The sequence below is a fragment of the Lipophrys pholis genome, assembly GCF_963383615.2.
Source record: "Lipophrys pholis genome assembly, contig: SCAFFOLD_36, whole genome shotgun sequence".
NCBI lineage: Eukaryota > Metazoa > Chordata > Actinopteri > Blenniiformes > Blenniidae > Lipophrys > Lipophrys pholis.
Window position 1 is genome coordinate 59339 of NW_028292098.1, and position 18162 is coordinate 77500.

Consider the following 18162-nt stretch of genomic DNA (forward strand, 5'->3'; position numbering starts at 1 on the left):
CAACATGTTGGATTCATGTTCATGTTTATTTAAAGACTTTTCAATTTGTGGGGAAAAGTTGCTTTCAGGCTCCCAGAATCAACCAATCCATCCACTGCCACTGCACCACTGCAGGACACTTTACCTGCGGAACACCTGCAGCACTGCTGTGGGATTGTGTGAGACGGAACTAAATCAGAGTGGTCTCTGGCACATGCCTGGACCACATGCTGAGCCACATGGTCCAGCCAGCGGCTCACAGGTTGATCCTCTGGACACTGCCCAGCTGCTGAAGGAGGAAAATCTAGTGGTTCTGACAAACTCCTGACTCCACCCAGATGTGGAGGCTAAAAGCAGCTTCACATGGGGAATCAACCTGATGTGACCTGAGATGTCTCGTCCTCGGTGGAACTGCTTTCTTCTCTCTTGGCCTCTTTTCTTTCTTTACCTTCTCTTCCTGCTCCACATCATCATCCTCTTCATCTGATTCTCCTTCACCCTCCTCATTCCACTCTTCCTCTCTCACTGCTCTCTCCCTCTGTTCACGTCCATCCTCCACTGCTGCTAATATAAACATGCTGCTCAGGGCTTGTCCTCCTTGTCTTACATTAACTGATTCAGTTCAATCAAAACCACCAGGACAGGTGGAGAAAACAGGGTGGAGCTCTGGAGTTGTGTGGGTTTGCTGTTGTTTGTGCTGGAAACAGTGATTCACATCTGGCAACCCTGTTGCTGAGCAGCGTTCCATGTGTAAACAGCTGCTCTGTGGGACTTCACCTTGTCTTCTGCGCTCTGGGACCTGAAAACATCTAGTCTGATCAGGTTCACATGGTCACATTGGAAATGATCCAGCAAAACAACAGGATCCTGGTAAGAAATGAGAATTGATCATGAAGATGTGCAGTGTGAACAAAGTGGAACTCACTATTAATCTACTTGCTGCTGTTGATGTCAGACATAAAGCTTGGAGATGCTGGGGATTGAACCCACAACCTCATACATGCTAATGGGTCTGAAGGGAGGTGAATGTTTTGAATGAAGAAGAGCAATCAGTGTGAAGACGAGGGAGGGACAGACTGCAGCCACTCTGACTCCAAACTACACCTCTTCCTCCTCCACCTCATGTTGGAGCCTGTAAAATCAATCCAACATGTCATCACTAAGGTAGTTGGTGTCACTGAAAGTTTCTGTCACTTTCATCTTCAACAAGACACCTTTGATCTTACCTTGATCAGCTGTTGAGACCAAATTCCTGAGTCCCCGTCCTTCAGTATTCTGTGAAATCTACAGTGAAATGATATGAAATGTGAAAAGCAGACAGAATATAAAAGTGAAGAAGACTGTATTCAATGTTTTTAGTCTTGATAGGAGACGTCATCCCCACACAAATGAGGCACCAAAGTGTAACCCAGGTCCATAAAGCCCGAACTAAATAAAAGCGATTATATTAATAATGATATAAATCATGTTATTTTATTTTACTTTGTTTTATTTTCTTGGGGTTCAGATGTATTTAGACTCTTATTTTGAAGAAGTCACGTCGCAGTGGGGACCATGTGACCAGGCGCAGCCAACTGGGTTGTTTTCTTCCTGCTGCTCTATACCAGACGCTCTGCAGACACGGAGCTAGCAGCTTGGAAGGCGAAAGAGAAAAAGAGCCAACGAAACTAGTGAAAGAGTTCTCAGTTTCTCGGATATTTAGAAAGGTGATCGGAATCTTGTTGTTGCCACCTGGTTTGCTCTGGTGACGTGGTTGGTGCACACTGCCGGACGGGGCTCGGTGAGTGGTAAAAACTAACTTATTTTCATGTTAAGGATATTTTCTCCATCTATTTATTTAGTTTTGTGGACATGGAGAGCTATTATAGCAGAATTATGCTGTTTTATGTTACTTTAGTGGATCAAAGGGTAAATTGGAGGCGTAATTGAAGCGCAGCCGTGATGTTTTTCTCTCCGCGTGATGTCGGCTGGAATGCAGCTTATTAAGTTCAAATAAGCTGGAACTTTTACAGACTTTTACTTTAATTTAAAGCCATGGAATGTTAGCTTTAAGTTACCTGAGCATATTATTTCGTTCATACACCAGGCCTTGTAAGGTTGGACCAGGAAAATTCTGACATTCGGTCAGAATTTGGACTCCAGGTTCAGGAAACTCGACGGCGAGCCACCTGAGGAACCATTGAACTGTGTGAGTCTGAGACTCTCAGACTCTCAGAATCAACATTCTGTTATCTGCAGGCGTCTTGGACTCTAAATCACAGAGGCTATGTTCAAATGTTTTTACAATAGTTTAACAATATTGTCTTGTTTTCATCAAACCACATATTTCAGGTAATTTAAACAGTTTGTGGTTTGTACCGTTTATATTGATGATTGTGTTTGAATGAGACACATTCTTGTCTTCTTATAATGGTGATTTCTGTGCCTAGAGGAGCTCATATTTCATCACTTCCCCTCTGAAACATTTCTGCTCTTCCTGAGTAGAACGGAGGAAACACGTGATTTATGTGAAAACAACTCCCCCACTGGGCCCCACATCTTGCTGCTGACTCATCTGGGTGTGTGAGAGAGAGCAGGACAGAGAACGTTGAGGTTGTTAGACATCAGAGACGGACTGAGAAGGACGAAGACGGACGAAGAGCAGCTTCTTCTCTCCACAAGTTTCCTCACACGTGGAAAAGTGTCTGTAAGAAGAAGAGAAGAGAGTTCAGGTGAGAATCTGTCAGCTCTTTAGAAGCTTCCACAACGGAGCAAAAGACTTTCTAACTTCTCTTTTTCTCTTTCATTCACACCATCACAAACCTCTGACAGCTGCTTTCTTCTTCTTCACCTGTTGGACAAACATTTCATCCTCCATTTAACTCCTTTCTTCACTTCTTTTCTTCTCCATGGAGAAACTCTGAAAACATTCAGCAGTGGGCGGGGCTTCAGCCCTCCTTCACTCTGATTGGCTCATGTTTGTGTCAAAACATTCAAACACACACACACACACACACACACACACTCACACACGACTCAATCATCTCATTATTTATCATCCAGACGCTTCATTCTTTTCCCCTGAAAACTCCAACTGACATTAATCCTATTGATTGTTGTATTTTTCATGTTTCTATATTTTCTTCTCTCATCTTATTTCCTCTGTTTGTTCATTATTTATGCTTCTTGTTTTTCTTCTTTCTCTGTTTTGTCTCGGTGTGTGTGTGTGTGTGTGTGTGTGTGTGTGTGTGTGTGTGTGTGTGTGTGTGTGTGTGTGTGTGTGTGTGTGTGTGTGTGTGTGTGTGTGTGTGTGTGTGTGTTGAGCAGGTTGGTGTGTTTCTCTCTGTCTGACTCAACATGTGGGACGTGGATGAAGAAGACCCACCAGAGTGTGTGGACAGGTAAGAGACGTCCCCCCCTCCTGCATTCAGTCAAACAGCAAACAGAAGAATGGACACTAAATGTAAACTCCATAGAAAGATGAAATGGAGTAAAAGTGGCTCTGCTGTATTGACACGTCTCAAGGCTCAGTGATTTCAAGTCATCCAAAGTGAGCTGAAGTGATTTCAACAAGCAGCAGAAAAAGAGCTGCAGTAAAGGACATGAGGTGCAGAGACATTCCACCGTCCCCATGATCAGTCCCAATGTGATCATGAAAGACACAAGGACAAGCAGTGGAAAGGACAAAGACTAGAAGACCATGTGTTGTCTTTCAGGTCAGAGTTTCTAACTCCTCTTAACCTGATCCAAGGTCAGAGCAGCGTCACCTTTCCAACAGGGATTTTAAAGGAAGTGGACGTCTCCACATGACACTGAAGTCCAAACGTCCCACATCACTAACTTACAGTTTGGTCCACAAAGATTTGTCCAGAGACAAAGTTTGTCTCATTGTGTTCTGTATATTACCACAGGAAATAGAAATGAAACCCTCCAGACTTCAGCTTTAATTCAGTGGCTTCAACTAAAACATCCCATAACAATGTGAGGAACTAAAGGATTTAAACACAATCCCTTCATGTCAGAGGCTCAAAAGTCACTGAACCAATGAAATAAGAGAGAATCAATCCTTCATCTCTCACACTTGTTGAAAAGCCTTTGCAGGCAATGACTGGCTGAAGTTGGGAACTCATGACGTCATCAGGCGCTCGCTGGGTTTCCTCTATTTTAATGCTCTTCCAGGCTTCACCGCAGAGCCGCTCACTTGATGTTGCTTTGTGGGCCTTTCTAATCCAAGTTTAATCTGTAAGAGGTGAAATTCAGGTTCTATTGGATTGAGATCTGGTGACTGACTGGGCCTTTCTAATCCAGGCTTAATCTGTAAGAGGAGAAATTCAGGTTCTATTGGATTGAGATCTGGTGACTGACTGGGCCTTTTTAATCCAGGTTTAATCTGTAAGAGGAGAAATTCAGGTTCTATTGGATTGAGATCTAGTGACTGACTGGGCCTTTCTAATCCAAGTTTAATCTGTAACAGGTGGGATTCAGAATACAGATTATTGTGGGAAAAGTCAGAGTCAAGATCAGATGCTCCTACTTTTCCAGGAACTTTGAAACAAAAGGCAGATTGGAAATGACATGAATGTTATTGAAGTTCTTTCATCAAACATATTTTTACTGATCAATTCCTGAAAACTTTTCCAGAAGAAAATAACATTAAAGTTCTTTTGTTGAAAACAGGAAATGAAATGAGAAGAACCAAGTGTGATCTGGTGATCTAATACAACATTTGTGTGTGTGTGTGTGTGTGTGTGTGTGTGTGTGTGTGTGTGTGTGTGTGTGTGTGTGTGTGTGTGTGTGTGTGTGTGTGTGTGTGTGTGTGTGTGTGTGTGTGTGTGTGTGTGTGTGTGTAGAGGTGAGAAGCTCAGACACACAGCAGGGTCTTCAGTATCCAGCAGCTTGTCTATGAAGAGTGACTGGTCAATGAATCGTCCACCAGTCTTCAGTACTGAACCTGGACCTTCAGACACAAAGTAAGAAACTCTTTCTTTTATTTTATTTCCTCAAAACCAGAGTGAGAGAAGTTGTGCTCACTCTAAGATTCACTTCTAGTATTTTAGTACAAGAGTCCAAACTGCAAACTGAGCAGCAAAGTCTGATCCTACACTCTTTCAAACGTCCTATTTTGATGATGAATCTGCTGGTTTCAGAGCCCTGAGGAACACCAGAGGAGAGGGGGATGGGGGAAATGTAAAATAATTGAACTGAATGATTTTTAACTTTAAAGTTATTTGACCAGAATCCATTTGGGAAACATGAAACATGTAGGATCCAGTTTCAGTTGTTGATGTTGATCTCTGATACATTAATACCTTTCTGAGTGGAATTGGTCATGACACTCACACAAACACATCATTCCAGCATTTAAATTTAAAGGAACATACCAGTGTGTTGACCTCTTGCTGATTAATGATCAGTTTCGCAACATTTAAGAATATTCTGGAGGTTCTAATCCTCTTTCTCTGAGAAAGTCCAGTCTTTTATTTTGGGCTGAATCGGTCCAATCTTCATCATTTTGCTTCAGCTTCAGCGACGCCATCTTTGATATCCCAGAAACCCTTGTGGCAGATTTCCCAAGATGATGTCAGTTAGGAAACATCAACACAGTTTGATGTTTGGTTTGTAAACATCAACTTTGGTGGATCGATTTGGGAAACTGCAGGTTGGAAATGAGTCCAAATGAGTGTTGATGGTCTTGTTTTGGTGTTTTGGTTTATTCTCTCTGCAGAAGGGAGATGTTTTATGGGAAGTACATTTTGAAGATTGTTTTTCTGGTAGAGTAACTTTAAATGTGGAACTACAGTTAATAACTATTAAATATCCTCACAGTATTTTCACAAAGTCTGACTTAGAGAATCAAAGTCTCAGTTCTTCCATGTATCTTCCATTGTTCCAGTCAGTCTGTTCCTGATGTTGTTTTTGTTTTTAGCTCTGACTCTGGGTTTCCATCCAGCTGTGTGTCCATGAAGAGTGACGGGTCTAAGGACCAATCCTTACTCTTTAAATGTGGAGCAGGAAGTGGTGATGAGGGGTGAGAATCAGTGTTTGTCTCAGGATTCCTCATCACACCACACAGCAGCTTTAACAAAGTCAACATGTTTCTGCAGCGTGAGCCAGCAGAGCTCCCAGCTTCTCCGTGGTGGCTCCGCCCCTCAGCATCAAAGACATCTGGACTCCACATTTATGGTGAGAACACGTCTCCATTCAACACTTTACTGTCACATCATGAGACAGAAGAAGCTGCTGTGACTTCCAGCTGAAACATGAAACAGACACTCAGCTTATTAGATCCATTCAGGTCCAAAGTGAAACAGTCCAACCTTCATCCAGCTTCCAGGCTTCACTGATGCTTGAAGCTGCTTCTGCTGGAGATCCCACATGAAGTGTGATTTGGCTTCACATGTTGTCCATCCTGCTCTCTGCACTGGATTTACACTCACATCTCAATCTGGCTTCAGTTTCAGCTCAAAGTCAACTCCAGATGTTTCTCTGTTCCAGCGGCTGGAGGACAACATGGTGACTTTCATGAAGAAGGAGCTGAAGAAGATGAAGAAGCTCCTGAGTCCAGATTACCCAGCATGCTCAGAGAGTGAGAGGGAGGATGAGGATGAAGAGCAGAGGAGCAGCAGAGAGTCATTTCTGAGGATCACCCTGGACTTCCTGAGGAGGATGAAGCAGGAGGAGCTGGCTGAGCGTCTGTGGAGCAGTAAGAGGATTTGATCTCATTTCCCAGGATGGAGATGAAGCTGAAATGTTCTCAGCTGGAGCAGAAAGCAGTCAGAAACAGAGTCCATCCAGAGAACACAGGTCATTTCCAGGTCAGACACAGAAAGTGTGAAACAGGCAGAAAGTCCAAAACAAGCAGCAGAGAAGAGGAGACACAAAGAGAGTTCCTGAACTCTGCTGCTCATGTGATGCAAACATCTGCATCAGATCAGAGGCTGTTTGGTCTCCACTGAGGAGCTGGGTGGAGCTGATGGAGGAGAAACATCTCCACTAACACACTGTCATCTTCACATTCAATGTCAAACAAACTCAACTCATTCCTGCTTTCTTCTTTTCAGGAACTTCTGCTGGAGTCTGCCAACAGAAGGTGAAATGTGCCCTGAAGGAGAGGTTCCAGGTTGTGTTTGAGGGGCTCTCTAAAGCAGGAGAGTCCACCCTCCTGAAGCAGATCTACACAGAGCTCCACATCACAGAGGGAGGGACTGCAGAGGTCAATGAGGAACATGAGGTCAGACAGATTGAAACAGCATCCAGGAGAGCAGCCAGAGCAGAAAGCAGCATCAGACCAGGAGACCTCTTTAAAGCCTCACCTGGAAGATCTCCACCAATCAGAACAGTGCTGACAAAGGGAGTGGCTGGCATTGGGAAAACAGTCCTGACACAGAAGTTCACTCTGGACTGGGCTGAAGACCAAAGCAACCAGGACGTCCACTTCACATTTCCATTCACCTTCAGAGAGCTGAATGTGCTGAAGGAGAAGAAGTTCAGCTTGGTGGGACTTGTTCATCACTTCTTCACTCCAACCAAAGAAGCAGGACTCTGCAGCTTTGAAGACCTCCAGGTGGTCTTCATCTTTGACGGTCTGGATGAGTGTCGACTCCCTCTGGACTTCCAGCACCCTGAGAACCTGACTGATGTTACAGAGTCCACCTCAGTGGATGTGCTGCTGACAAACCTCATCAGGGGGAACCTGCTTCCCTCTGCTCGCCTCTGGATCACCACACGACCTGCAGCAGCCAATCACATCCCTCCTGACTGTGTCGGCATGGTGACGGAGGTCCGAGGGTTCACTGACCCACAGAAGGAGGAGTACTTCAGGAGGAGGTTCAGAGAGGAGCAGCAGGCCAGCAGGATCATCTCCCACATCAAGACCTCACGAAGCCTCCACATCATGTGCCACATCCCAGTCTTCTGCTGGATCACTGCTACAGTTCTGGAGGAGGTGTTGAAGAGCAGAGAGGGAGGAGAGCTGCCCAAGACCATGACTCAGATGTACATCCACCACCTGGTGGTCCAGGCCAAAGTCAAGAAGGTCAAGTATGATGGAGGAGCTGCCACAGATCCACACTGGAGTCCAGAGAGCAGGGAGATGGTGGAGTCTCTGGGAAAACTGGCTTTTGATGAGCTGCAGAAAGGAAATCTGATCTTCTATGACTCCGACCTGACAGAGTCTGGCCTGGATCTCAGAGCAGCCTCACTGTACTCTGGAATGTTCACACAGGTCTTTAAAGAGGAGCAAGGCCTGTACCAGGACAAGGTCTTCTGCTTCATCCATCTGAGCCTTCAGGAGTTTCTGGCTGCTCTTCATGTCCATCAGACCTTCATCAGCTCTGGAATCAACCTCCTGGATGAACAACAACAAACAGTCCTGATGAAGAACAATCTCCACCATCTCCATCAGAGAGCAGTGGACGAGGCCTTGAAGAGTCCAAATGGACACCTGGACTTGTTCCTCCGCTTCCTCCTGGGTCTTTCACTGCAGACCAATCAGAGTCTCCTCCGAGGTCTGCTGACACAGACAGGAAGTAGCTCACAGACCAATCAGGAAACAGTCCAGTACATCAAGAAGAAGCTGAGTGAGAGTCTGTCTGCAGAGAGAAGCATCAATCTGTTCCACTGTCTGAATGAACTGAACGATGGTTCTCTGGTGGAGGAGATCCAACAGTCCCTGAGATCAGGACGTCTCTCCACTGATAGACTGTCTCCTGCTCAGTGGTCAGCTCTGGTCTTCATCTTACTGTCATCAGAAGAAGATCTGAAGGAGTTTCACCTGAGGAAATACTCTGCTTCAGAGGAGGCTCTTCTGAAGCTGCTGCCAGTGGTCAAAGCCTCCAACAAAGCTGTGTACGTGGTTCATGAACAAATATGTAGAACTGAGTCCATGACAAACATTGAACTGGTTTTCATTGTTGCTTCTTCTTCAGGTTGAGCAGCTGTGGTCTGTCAGAGAGAAGCTGTGGAGCTCTGTCCTCAGTCCTCAGCTCTCAGTCCTCCAGTCTGACACATCTGGACCTGAGTGACAACAAGCTGCAGGATTCAGGAGTGAAGCTGCTGTCGGCTGGACTGGAGAGTCCTCACTGTAAACTGGAAGCTCTCAGGTTCTGACATTATTGATCATTAATATCCACCACTCTCTGTTCTCCTGCTCACATCTCTAGAACATCAGTAAAACATCTCAGTAGAACACTGCAGCCTCTTGATATTTTCTCCTCTATTAATCAGGAAGTAAAACTACAAAGTAAAGTTTCCAGTGTAAGTTCAGGTGGAGAGCAGCAGCTTTACTTCCTCCACTCACTGTGTTTGTGATGCTCCATGTCACAGAGTTCTGCCTCAGACTCTGACACCGACACGACTACGAGCAAGAACACCACACATGAGACAAGCACAGCAGCAGCAGGACACTCACTTCAGGTGTGCTCCTGTGGCTGGATGAAAATATCATCACTTAGGAGGCTGAGGATCCACCAAGGAAAGAGAGGAGGATGAGAGAGCAGAGGCAAGAGCCTCACAGTGACCAGTACTTCTTATGAAGCAACCAGTCAAATCAGTGGAGTGAAGCACAGCGACGGGTCAAAATAGAATAGAATAGTTTATTCTAGTGATGGCCAGATGAAGCTTCATGAACCACTGTCTTTACTTTCTGACCCTCACACAGAATCTGTGTAGTTTTCTTCTTTTCATTTTAAATGAATATAATCTTAGGAATCCTACTGTCACTACTTGCTGTCTTATTAATGTGTACAAGGGTGGATGAAATGTCGACCTCTTCTATGTCAGGAACTCTGAAATTCTACATCTTTTATGATTAATTGTGTTAATTGATATTAATTTAACTATGACTTCAAATTCCAATGAATAGTTTTGTTTGGTCTATCTTGATGGGACTGATATAAATTGTCATCATTTCCTGTTAAACAGGTGGTGCCCCGAGGTTATCTGATGCACATCAGATTCTATTTTTTGTTCATGATTCATGACTCTTTGATCGTCACTAATCAGTGTTGACACAGTTACCTTGAAAAAGTATTCTAATTACTGATTACTAGTTACTTTACTAATTACTTGTTTTTAAAAGTAACTAAGTTAGATTACACATTTATTAACAGCTGTCGACAACACTCCATCCTCTAAACATAAAAATTACAAACGGTTTTGCCAAAAGCTCTGCTGACCACTGCCTCCTGCACCTGCTGATACATATTTAACCTTTGACCTTCATTCTTTGTTGTATTTATATCTCACTCACACTTTTATTATCAGATTGTTACTATTGCAGCTAGTTATTTATGTGGTGATGTAGTTGTAGTCTGTTGTTGCACTATTTATCTATTTATCTATATATTTGCACTATCTGCGCTATTCAACCTTTTAATTACCCCCCTCGGGGACAAATAAAGTCTTTCATTGATCGATTGATTGATTGAAAAAGAAAAAAAACTACAAAAAGAGTTCAACATCTCTGCAGTTCTTGTTGCAATGATATAGTTTAGTGTTGACATTTCTTGGTTCCAATTCTTTTGTGTCACCTGAACGCACCATTAGAGCAAGTTGGTCTGTGATTGGCTGAGAGTGGAGAAGGGGGCGGGTCAGGTCAGACAGCATGCTCTGTGTGTGTCTGTTAGTTTGGAGGAGAGAACGAGCAGCCGCTTCTGTTTAATAATAAAGTGTCTTTGTAGAGAAGAAACTCTTCCTGCTGGACGCTACAATAGTAATGCTAGAATAGTAATGCTACAATAGTAATGCTACAATAGTAATGCTGCAATAGTAAGGCTACAATAGTAATGCTACAATAGTAATGCTACAATAGTAATGCTGCAATAGTAAGGCTACAATAGTAATGCTACAATAGTAAGGCTACAATAGTAATGCTACAATAGTAATGCTGCAATAGTAAGGCTACAATAGTAATGCTACAATAGTAATGCTACAATAGTAATGCTGCAATAGTAAGGCTACAATAGTAATGCTACAATAGTAAGGCTACAATAGTAATGCTACAATAGTAATTCTACAATAGTAATGCTACAATAGTAAGGCTACAATAGTAATGCTACAATAGTAATTCTACAATAGTAATGCTACAATAGTAATGCTACAATAGTAATTCTAAAATAGTAATGCTACAATAGTAATTCTACAATAGTAATGCTACAATAGTAATGCTACAATAGTAATGCTACAATAGTAAGGCTACAATAGTAAGGCTACAATAGTAATGCTACAGTAGTAATGCCACAATAGCAACGCTACAATAGCAACGCTACAATAGCAATGCTACAATAGCAATGCTACAATAGTAATGCTGCAATAGTAATGCTACAATAGTAATGCCACAATAGTAATGCTACAATAGTAATGCTACAATAGTAAGGCTACAATAGTAAGGCTACAATAGTAATGCTACAGTAGTAATGCCACAATACTAACGCTACAATAGCAATGCTATAATAGCAATGCTACTATAGCAATGCTACAATAGTAATGCTGCAATAGTAATGCTGCAATAGTAATGCTACAGTAGTAATGCTACTATAGGAATGCTACAATAGTAATGCTACAATAGTAAGGCTACAATAGTAAGGCTGCAATAGTAATGCCACAATAGTAATGCCACAATAGTAATGCTACAATAGTAATGCTACAATAGTAATGCTACAATAGTAATGCCACAATAGTAATGCTACAATAGTATCGCTACAATAGTATCGCTACAATAGTAACGCTACAATAGTAACGCTAAAATAGTAAGGCTACAATAGTAAGGCTACAATAGTAAGGCTACAATAGTAACGCCACAATAGTAATGCTACAATAGTAACGCTAAAATAGTAATGCCACAATAGTAATGCTTTATTACTAACGGTACAATAGTAAGGCTACAATAGTAATGCTACAATAGTAATGCCACAATAGTAATGCTACAATAGTAATACTACAATAGTAATGATACAATAATAAGGCCACAATAGTAACGCCACAATAGTGACGCCACAATAGTAATGCTACAAGAGTAATGCTACAATAGTAATGCTACAATAGTAATGCTACAATAGTAAGGCTACAATAGTAAGGCCAAAATAGTAAGGCCACAATAGTAACGCCACAATAGTAATGCTACAATTGTAATGCTACAATAGTAACGTGACAATAGTAATGCTACAATAGTAACGCTACAATAGTAACGCCACAATAGCAATGCTACAATTGTAATGCTACAATAGTAACGTGACAATAGTAATGCTACAATAGTAATGCTACAATAGTAACATGACAATAGTAATGCTACAATAGTAATGCTACAATAGTAAGGCTACAATAGTAACGCTACAATAGTAATGCTACAATAGTAATGCTACAATAGTAATGCATGGTGATTTGGAGAAGTAACTTTAATCTGATTACTGTTTTGGAAATAGTAACGCGCTAGATTACTCATTACTGAAAAAAGTGGTCATATCACTGTTACTCATCATCATCAACAGTCAAATTGCCTGATGTACAACCAGTGTTCCCAACAACATCAACTGTTTACAAAACAATCAGTACAACAGACTGTAATACAGACGGGTTTGGACTGAGGACTTAATGGAGGCACCAAAATAAACTTAATGCACTTTTCCTCTAGTTCCTACTGTAGGAGCCATTTAAGGTTTCATATGGGTTTGTTTGTTTCTGTTTGTGTGTGCCCTCCTATTGACTGGCCATTTGGGTTTAGAATGTATGTTTGCCCACTAGGTGGAGCTAGGGCAAGGTGGAGGTTCAAGCCTCCACCTAATCGATGCCAGGTGTGCAGACACAGTTTGTGAACCGGGCCAGGGAGAGTGGCAGTAGGAGGAAACATTTATTGTGGTAGAGGAACTCAGTATTGGGCGAGTCATTGAGGACAGGAATCAACAATTGGACTGTGGATATCAAGTAAATACTTTGACATGTCCAAAGGAAAAACTGCTGATTGGACCTGATCAGTGTTGCTCCTGAATACGTTCTAAACAAGTTACCTGTCCTCACCAGAGCAGCACCTTAAATAGGTTAAGGTGCTGCTCCACCTCCTCAGCCTTACTCCACTTGACTCTACTCACTTTTGACACTTTCCCACTACATGATGGTCCCTGCTACCAGGTACTTTCATGGTACACCGTAGTACACTGAGGTTCCAAGTGAGCGAAGTCGAGAAGACGGCAGGCTGCTCATTCACCCGCCATTTTTTAAACCTGAACACAATAAAAAACAAAAAACAACCAAAGTCCTGGCTGTCCTGGTGAACGCTGTTTAACCACATTTCCATTAGAATTTAAAGTATCGTATGGTTTGTTTTTCTTATTTTAACATCAGTAGCTACTAACAGCTTGTGGCAGAAGTCACCAGTTAACAGCAGCACCAGTGAAACCGAAACACCGGACAGTGAAGCATCACATCGGGGTGATTACTTGTGCATGACGGAGAAAGCTCCGATGACTCCGCCCACGCCGTGGTCGTTCTATTGTAATGGAAAACAAGTGAGGCTGAGTGGAGTAGAGGCAAGGCCAGTAGGGTCAAGTGGAGTAAGGCTGAGTAGGAGCTGGTGGAAAAGAGCTATTTATTACAAGTGACTGGGAATCAGAATATCTAGACAACAATGTGAATAAAGCTGTAAGAAATGCAGAATTAGGAAGAAATGTTAAACAAAGAAAACAATAACAAAGATCTTCTATTGATCAAAGAAGGATTAAAAGATTCTGTCAAAAAAGAAAATTACATGATACAGAGAATCTGTAAAACACAAAACTAAAGAAGTGGCAAATAAATATGTGAAATATAAAAATAAGTTAACTACAACTGTGAGAATTTTGAAAAAATAAAAATCATAAAAATAAATGTGGTGAAATGTAAGAAAAGCAGAATCCTATTAAAGACACATGGAATCTATTAAAGGAGACATATCATGCTTTTAAATCCTTCCTTTTTACATATAAATCATACAGTTGTGGTCTATACAACGCGAAACTGCAATGCTTGGGTCTGAATTCCTCATTATTAGAGCTCCACAGGCCCCTTTTCAACCCCTTTTCTGATGCGCTTCTGAGAGCAACTCGTTTTGGGGCTGTCTCTTCAAATGCAAATGAGACACTTCATACCCCGCCTCCTCTCCAGGTTGCAGAGGTCACACTCGGTTCAACGTCACCCTGTTCGGCCATCTTTGTAGTTTGATAGAACAGATACAATTATCTAGCGGCGCAGAAACTTTATATTCACACACTATTTACAAAATGTCAACAACGGAAGATTTGTCCATCCAGCCATACATGTTGGAGCCAGAGTCGGACCCGGCGGAGCGAGATGAAAATGACGATGATGCACCTTCAGAACAACGTCTTCATATGGATGTAACGCAATGGTGTGTTACTATATTTACACTAACTTCTCCATCCATGCCCACTACTACAATACTGCCTGTATTACAACGACTATTTAACACAGAAGTTACATTATAATCTAAAACGAGCACACAGCGCTAACATATGAAGACGGTGCAACTGCTAATGCTAACAAAACAATGACAGGGACGTCTTATCATCACACTTTTTAGCGTTATATACAGCTTACCGAAGTGCTCTGTTCGTCGTCTCCATAGATAGAAGGAACTGACCGCTCAATCAGACCAAGTCTTTCGGCAAATCCTTCTTTATACTGGCGGAGGTTGCTGAAGCAGTCGTCCTTAAAGTGATTCGCGCACACAAAAATGACCTTACCCACAGATGTGGGTACATTTCTGTGAAAAATAAAACTCAACCAGGCACTTCGAAAAGGTTCTGATGCTGGGAGACGGTGTAACGAAGCTTGTGGGTTACTACATCCAACAACCGAACATTTCCACTTATCCTCTCGTAACTTCGGTTGGACTACAAAATCGCAGCGAGAAACAAAAATGGCGGATTGCTCGAAACGTCGATGTCCTAATTTGGCAGTTCCGCTGAGAATACTGTGACGTCATTGTTCAAAAAACGTAATAGAGAATAGAAAAATCGAAACCGATCGCAAAATATGACCAAAACAGAATATAAAGATATCAACGGAGCACCTGAAGAGACTACTTTGAACTTTTCTGTACTTCTAAACACTCTAAATATACAACAAAATGCATTTAAGGGCTAAAAAAGTGGATTTAGCATGATATGTCCCCTTTAAAGAGTGTAAAGAGAAAGACCCAGAGACATTTCATTAGTAAGGAAGAAATCATAGAAATTATTATCAAAAGTAAAACCAAATCTTCAGATTGAGACTAAATGGAGATGAAACCAGTAAAGAGGGTGATTGAGTTTATCTCCAAACTACTGACACACATCTGGAATCTTTGTCTTTCCAAACTGGACAATCTCCTGACAAAATGACTCAAATCAAAATGAAGTACAAAACTAGAACCAAAGAAGACTGAACAAACTCCAGGACAATGTCTCTGCTCCCACAGTTCTCACAAACTAAACCATGAATGAATGAATGAATTGTGTCTCTCAGAAGAATGATTGTCTCCACTGTCCCCGTCTCTCCAACCAAACACTCTGTAATGAATAGAAAGAAGTAGCAGGACGTCCAGCTCCACTCCACAGCTTCACTTCAACATCTGGAACTGAAGACATGAACAAAACATGTGGACCTCCATGTCCTCTCCTTCACGTCCAAATGAAGCCAAAGTCAAACCCAGAGAAGACGATCTGAAGCTCTGAGGTCCAACAAAGTCCTCATAACAACGTCCTGTCCTCTCTGTGTCTCATTACAGCCTTTCTTCATGTCAACTCTCCGACTGTGAAGTGATCTCCTCGGCTCTGAAGTCTGACTCCTCCCATCTCAAACATCTGGACCTGAGTGACAACCAGCTGAAGGATTCATCAGTGAAGGTTCTGTGTGCTGGACTGGAGAGTCCAAACTGTAACCTGGAGACTCTGAGGTCAGTTCACTGTCTGAAGTTAGAATGTGTTGAAGTCAAACCACTGAGAGGAGTTTAGGAGGATCCAGATGTTGGAGGACAGAGATGGACTGAGCTCTGCAGCATGTTAGTGATCAGCATGTTGATGAGACTCTTCTCCTCCTGGTGGCTTCAGCTGTTTGGACTTTACATTTCTAAACTCTTCCAGTCTGAACCTTCTTCAGTCTCAATGACTTCAACATCAAACTTTGTCCTCTAATCTCACTTCTTTCTCTCTTTATTCAGCTTGAGGGGCTGCAGGTTGTCAGAGATCAGCTGTTCTTCTGTGAGCTCAGCTCTGAAGTCCAACCCCTCCCTCCTGAAACATCTGAAACATCTGGACCTGAGTAGGAACCAGCTGCAGGATTCAGGAGTTGAGCAGCTGTGTGGTTTTCTGGAGAGTCCACTCTGTAGTCTGGAGACTCTGAGGTCAGACTCCATGTTTGAGTTTGTGTGCAGTGAAAGTTGTGTTGACACTAAAGGTCAGACATCAGGCTGATATGAGATGATCCACACTGAGGATCTCCATGAGAAACTGAGACTTCTTCTCTGGGCTTTAGTCCTGTGACTGTGGCAGAGCCGTGTGGAGCTCCACATTTCAAAGCTTGGTAGAAGAAGCAAGGTGCTGCAGTGGAGAATTCACTGTCAACCTCTGACACGCTCCATGTTGAGCTTCAGCTTTCAAAGCAGGCTGATCTCTCCTGGATGAAGAGTCACTGATCTCCCAGCTGGAGCTCCAAACTCTCCCTCACTCTCAAACTCTGGACTTGTTGGCTTGATGTCCAGTAACCTTGGCTGTTGACTTGTCCTCCCACTGGACACTGCTTCTGTTTGCTGTCACTTCAGTTCAGCTCCAAAAGAACAAAGATCCCATCAGTGACAATAAGAAGCTCCTTCTTCTTTCACTTCCTCGGGGCTCCAACCTTCTTAAGAAGAAGAGTTGGACAACAAGGATCAGTCTGATCAGTCTCTTCTAAATATGATCAGCTGCTCATTTCAGCTCCTGGAGCAGCCCCGCTCTCTAAAGTATTATTGCTCTGAATTGAATTAGAGGAGCTTTGACTTAAAGGCTGGGGTGGTCGGGTTCCTTAGCAGGTAGAGACCACCAAGGTCTACCAGTAGGGGGCGACACTCAAATGAGCCTTCTTATTATAAACCCATGAGAAATATTCACACAGTTACTTAAAGGACCAGACCCAGACAAATAGGTTTTTGTTTAGAGAGCAAACACATATTTATTTACAGTAAAACACACACTACAAATTAAAGGCTTTTTTAAATGAACTATGGAGTTCAACAACTATTTTTAGAAAGAACTTTATACCAAACTAAAGAACCAAACAAACACCTCAAATAATGAAAAACTCAATAACTTAAACATTTGACCTTTCTACTAACCTCCACCTTTTCTCCACAATGCAACAACAATCACTTCAATTTACATTACTTACAGTCAATGGTACACACACACACACACACACACACACACACACACACACACACACACACACACACACACACACACACACACACACACACACACAGGTTAGTGTGGAGGTCCTGAAGAGAAAACATAAATCATCAGGATGTCAAAAGGAGAAAAGAAGAATAAATGAGGTCCAGGTGAGACGTTCAGGTGCAGTCCTCCCTCAGCATGCGTCCTCCTCGTGCTACCAGAGACTTCAGACGTCCTTTTGTCTCCTAATTCAACAATCTTCCAGTGAAACTTATCAAAAGTCCAAATCAGCTCTTCTGCCTCTTGCTCTGACTTCCAGGGTGATAAAGTCCATCTACAATAGAACTGATCTATTGTTTCACTGTTAATACTCAGACTATGTCTCTGTGGTCTGCAGGTGCACAGCATTAACCCCGCCCCCTTTTCTTCAGTCTAACCAATCACAGAGATGGACTGAGCTCTGCAGCATGTTAGTGATCAGCATGTTGATGAGACTCTTCTCCTCCTGGTGGCTTCAGCTGTTTGGACTTTACATTTCTAAACTCTTCCAGTCTGAACCTTCTTCAGTCTCAATGACTTCAACATCAAACTTTGTCCTCTAATCTCACTTCTTTCTCTCTTTATTCAGGTTGATTCACTGCAGTTTGTCAGAGATCAGCTGTTCTTCTGTGGCCTCAGCTCTGAAGTCCAACCCCTCCCACCTGAAACATCTGAAACATCTGGACCTGAGTGGGAACCAGCTGCAGGATTCAGGAGTTGAGCAGCTGTGTGGTTTTCTGGAGAGTCCACTCTGTAGTCTGGAGAC

At 42.6% G+C, this 18162-nt stretch overlaps 1 protein-coding gene across 17 annotated transcripts in view; it reads left to right on the forward strand.

The window, feature by feature from the left end:
- The first annotated feature begins 1584 nt into the window (after positions 1–1584).
- The window catches only part of LOC308128180 (NACHT, LRR and PYD domains-containing protein 3-like), a 182330-nt gene continuing 165752 nt past the window's right edge, over positions 1585–18162 (forward strand). For 10 of the 17 annotated variants that reach the window (XM_080493867.1, XM_080493869.1, XM_080493886.1 and 7 more), the window contains exons 1-12: positions 1591–1759; positions 2066–2690; positions 3286–3359; positions 4809–4928; positions 5885–5986; positions 6063–6141; positions 6454–6661; positions 7020–8805; positions 8886–9059; positions 15716–15883; positions 16148–16330; positions 17986–18162. The exon at positions 17986–18162 is cut by the window's right edge and continues 6 nt beyond it. In XM_080493867.1, the coding sequence (XP_080349993.1) occupies positions 3316–3359; positions 4809–4928; positions 5885–5986; positions 6063–6141; positions 6454–6661; positions 7020–8805; positions 8886–9059; positions 15716–15883; positions 16148–16330; positions 17986–18162 (3041 nt within the window). In that variant the 5' untranslated portion in view covers positions 1591–1759; positions 2066–2690; positions 3286–3315. Of the gene's footprint in view, positions 1760–2065; positions 2691–3285; positions 3360–4808; positions 4929–5884; positions 5987–6062; positions 6142–6453; positions 6662–7019; positions 8806–8885; positions 9060–15715; positions 15884–16147; positions 16331–17985 lie in introns of those variants that run through there. The other 7 variants (XM_080493880.1, XM_080493877.1, XM_080493881.1 and 4 more) reach the window with 7 other exon arrangements.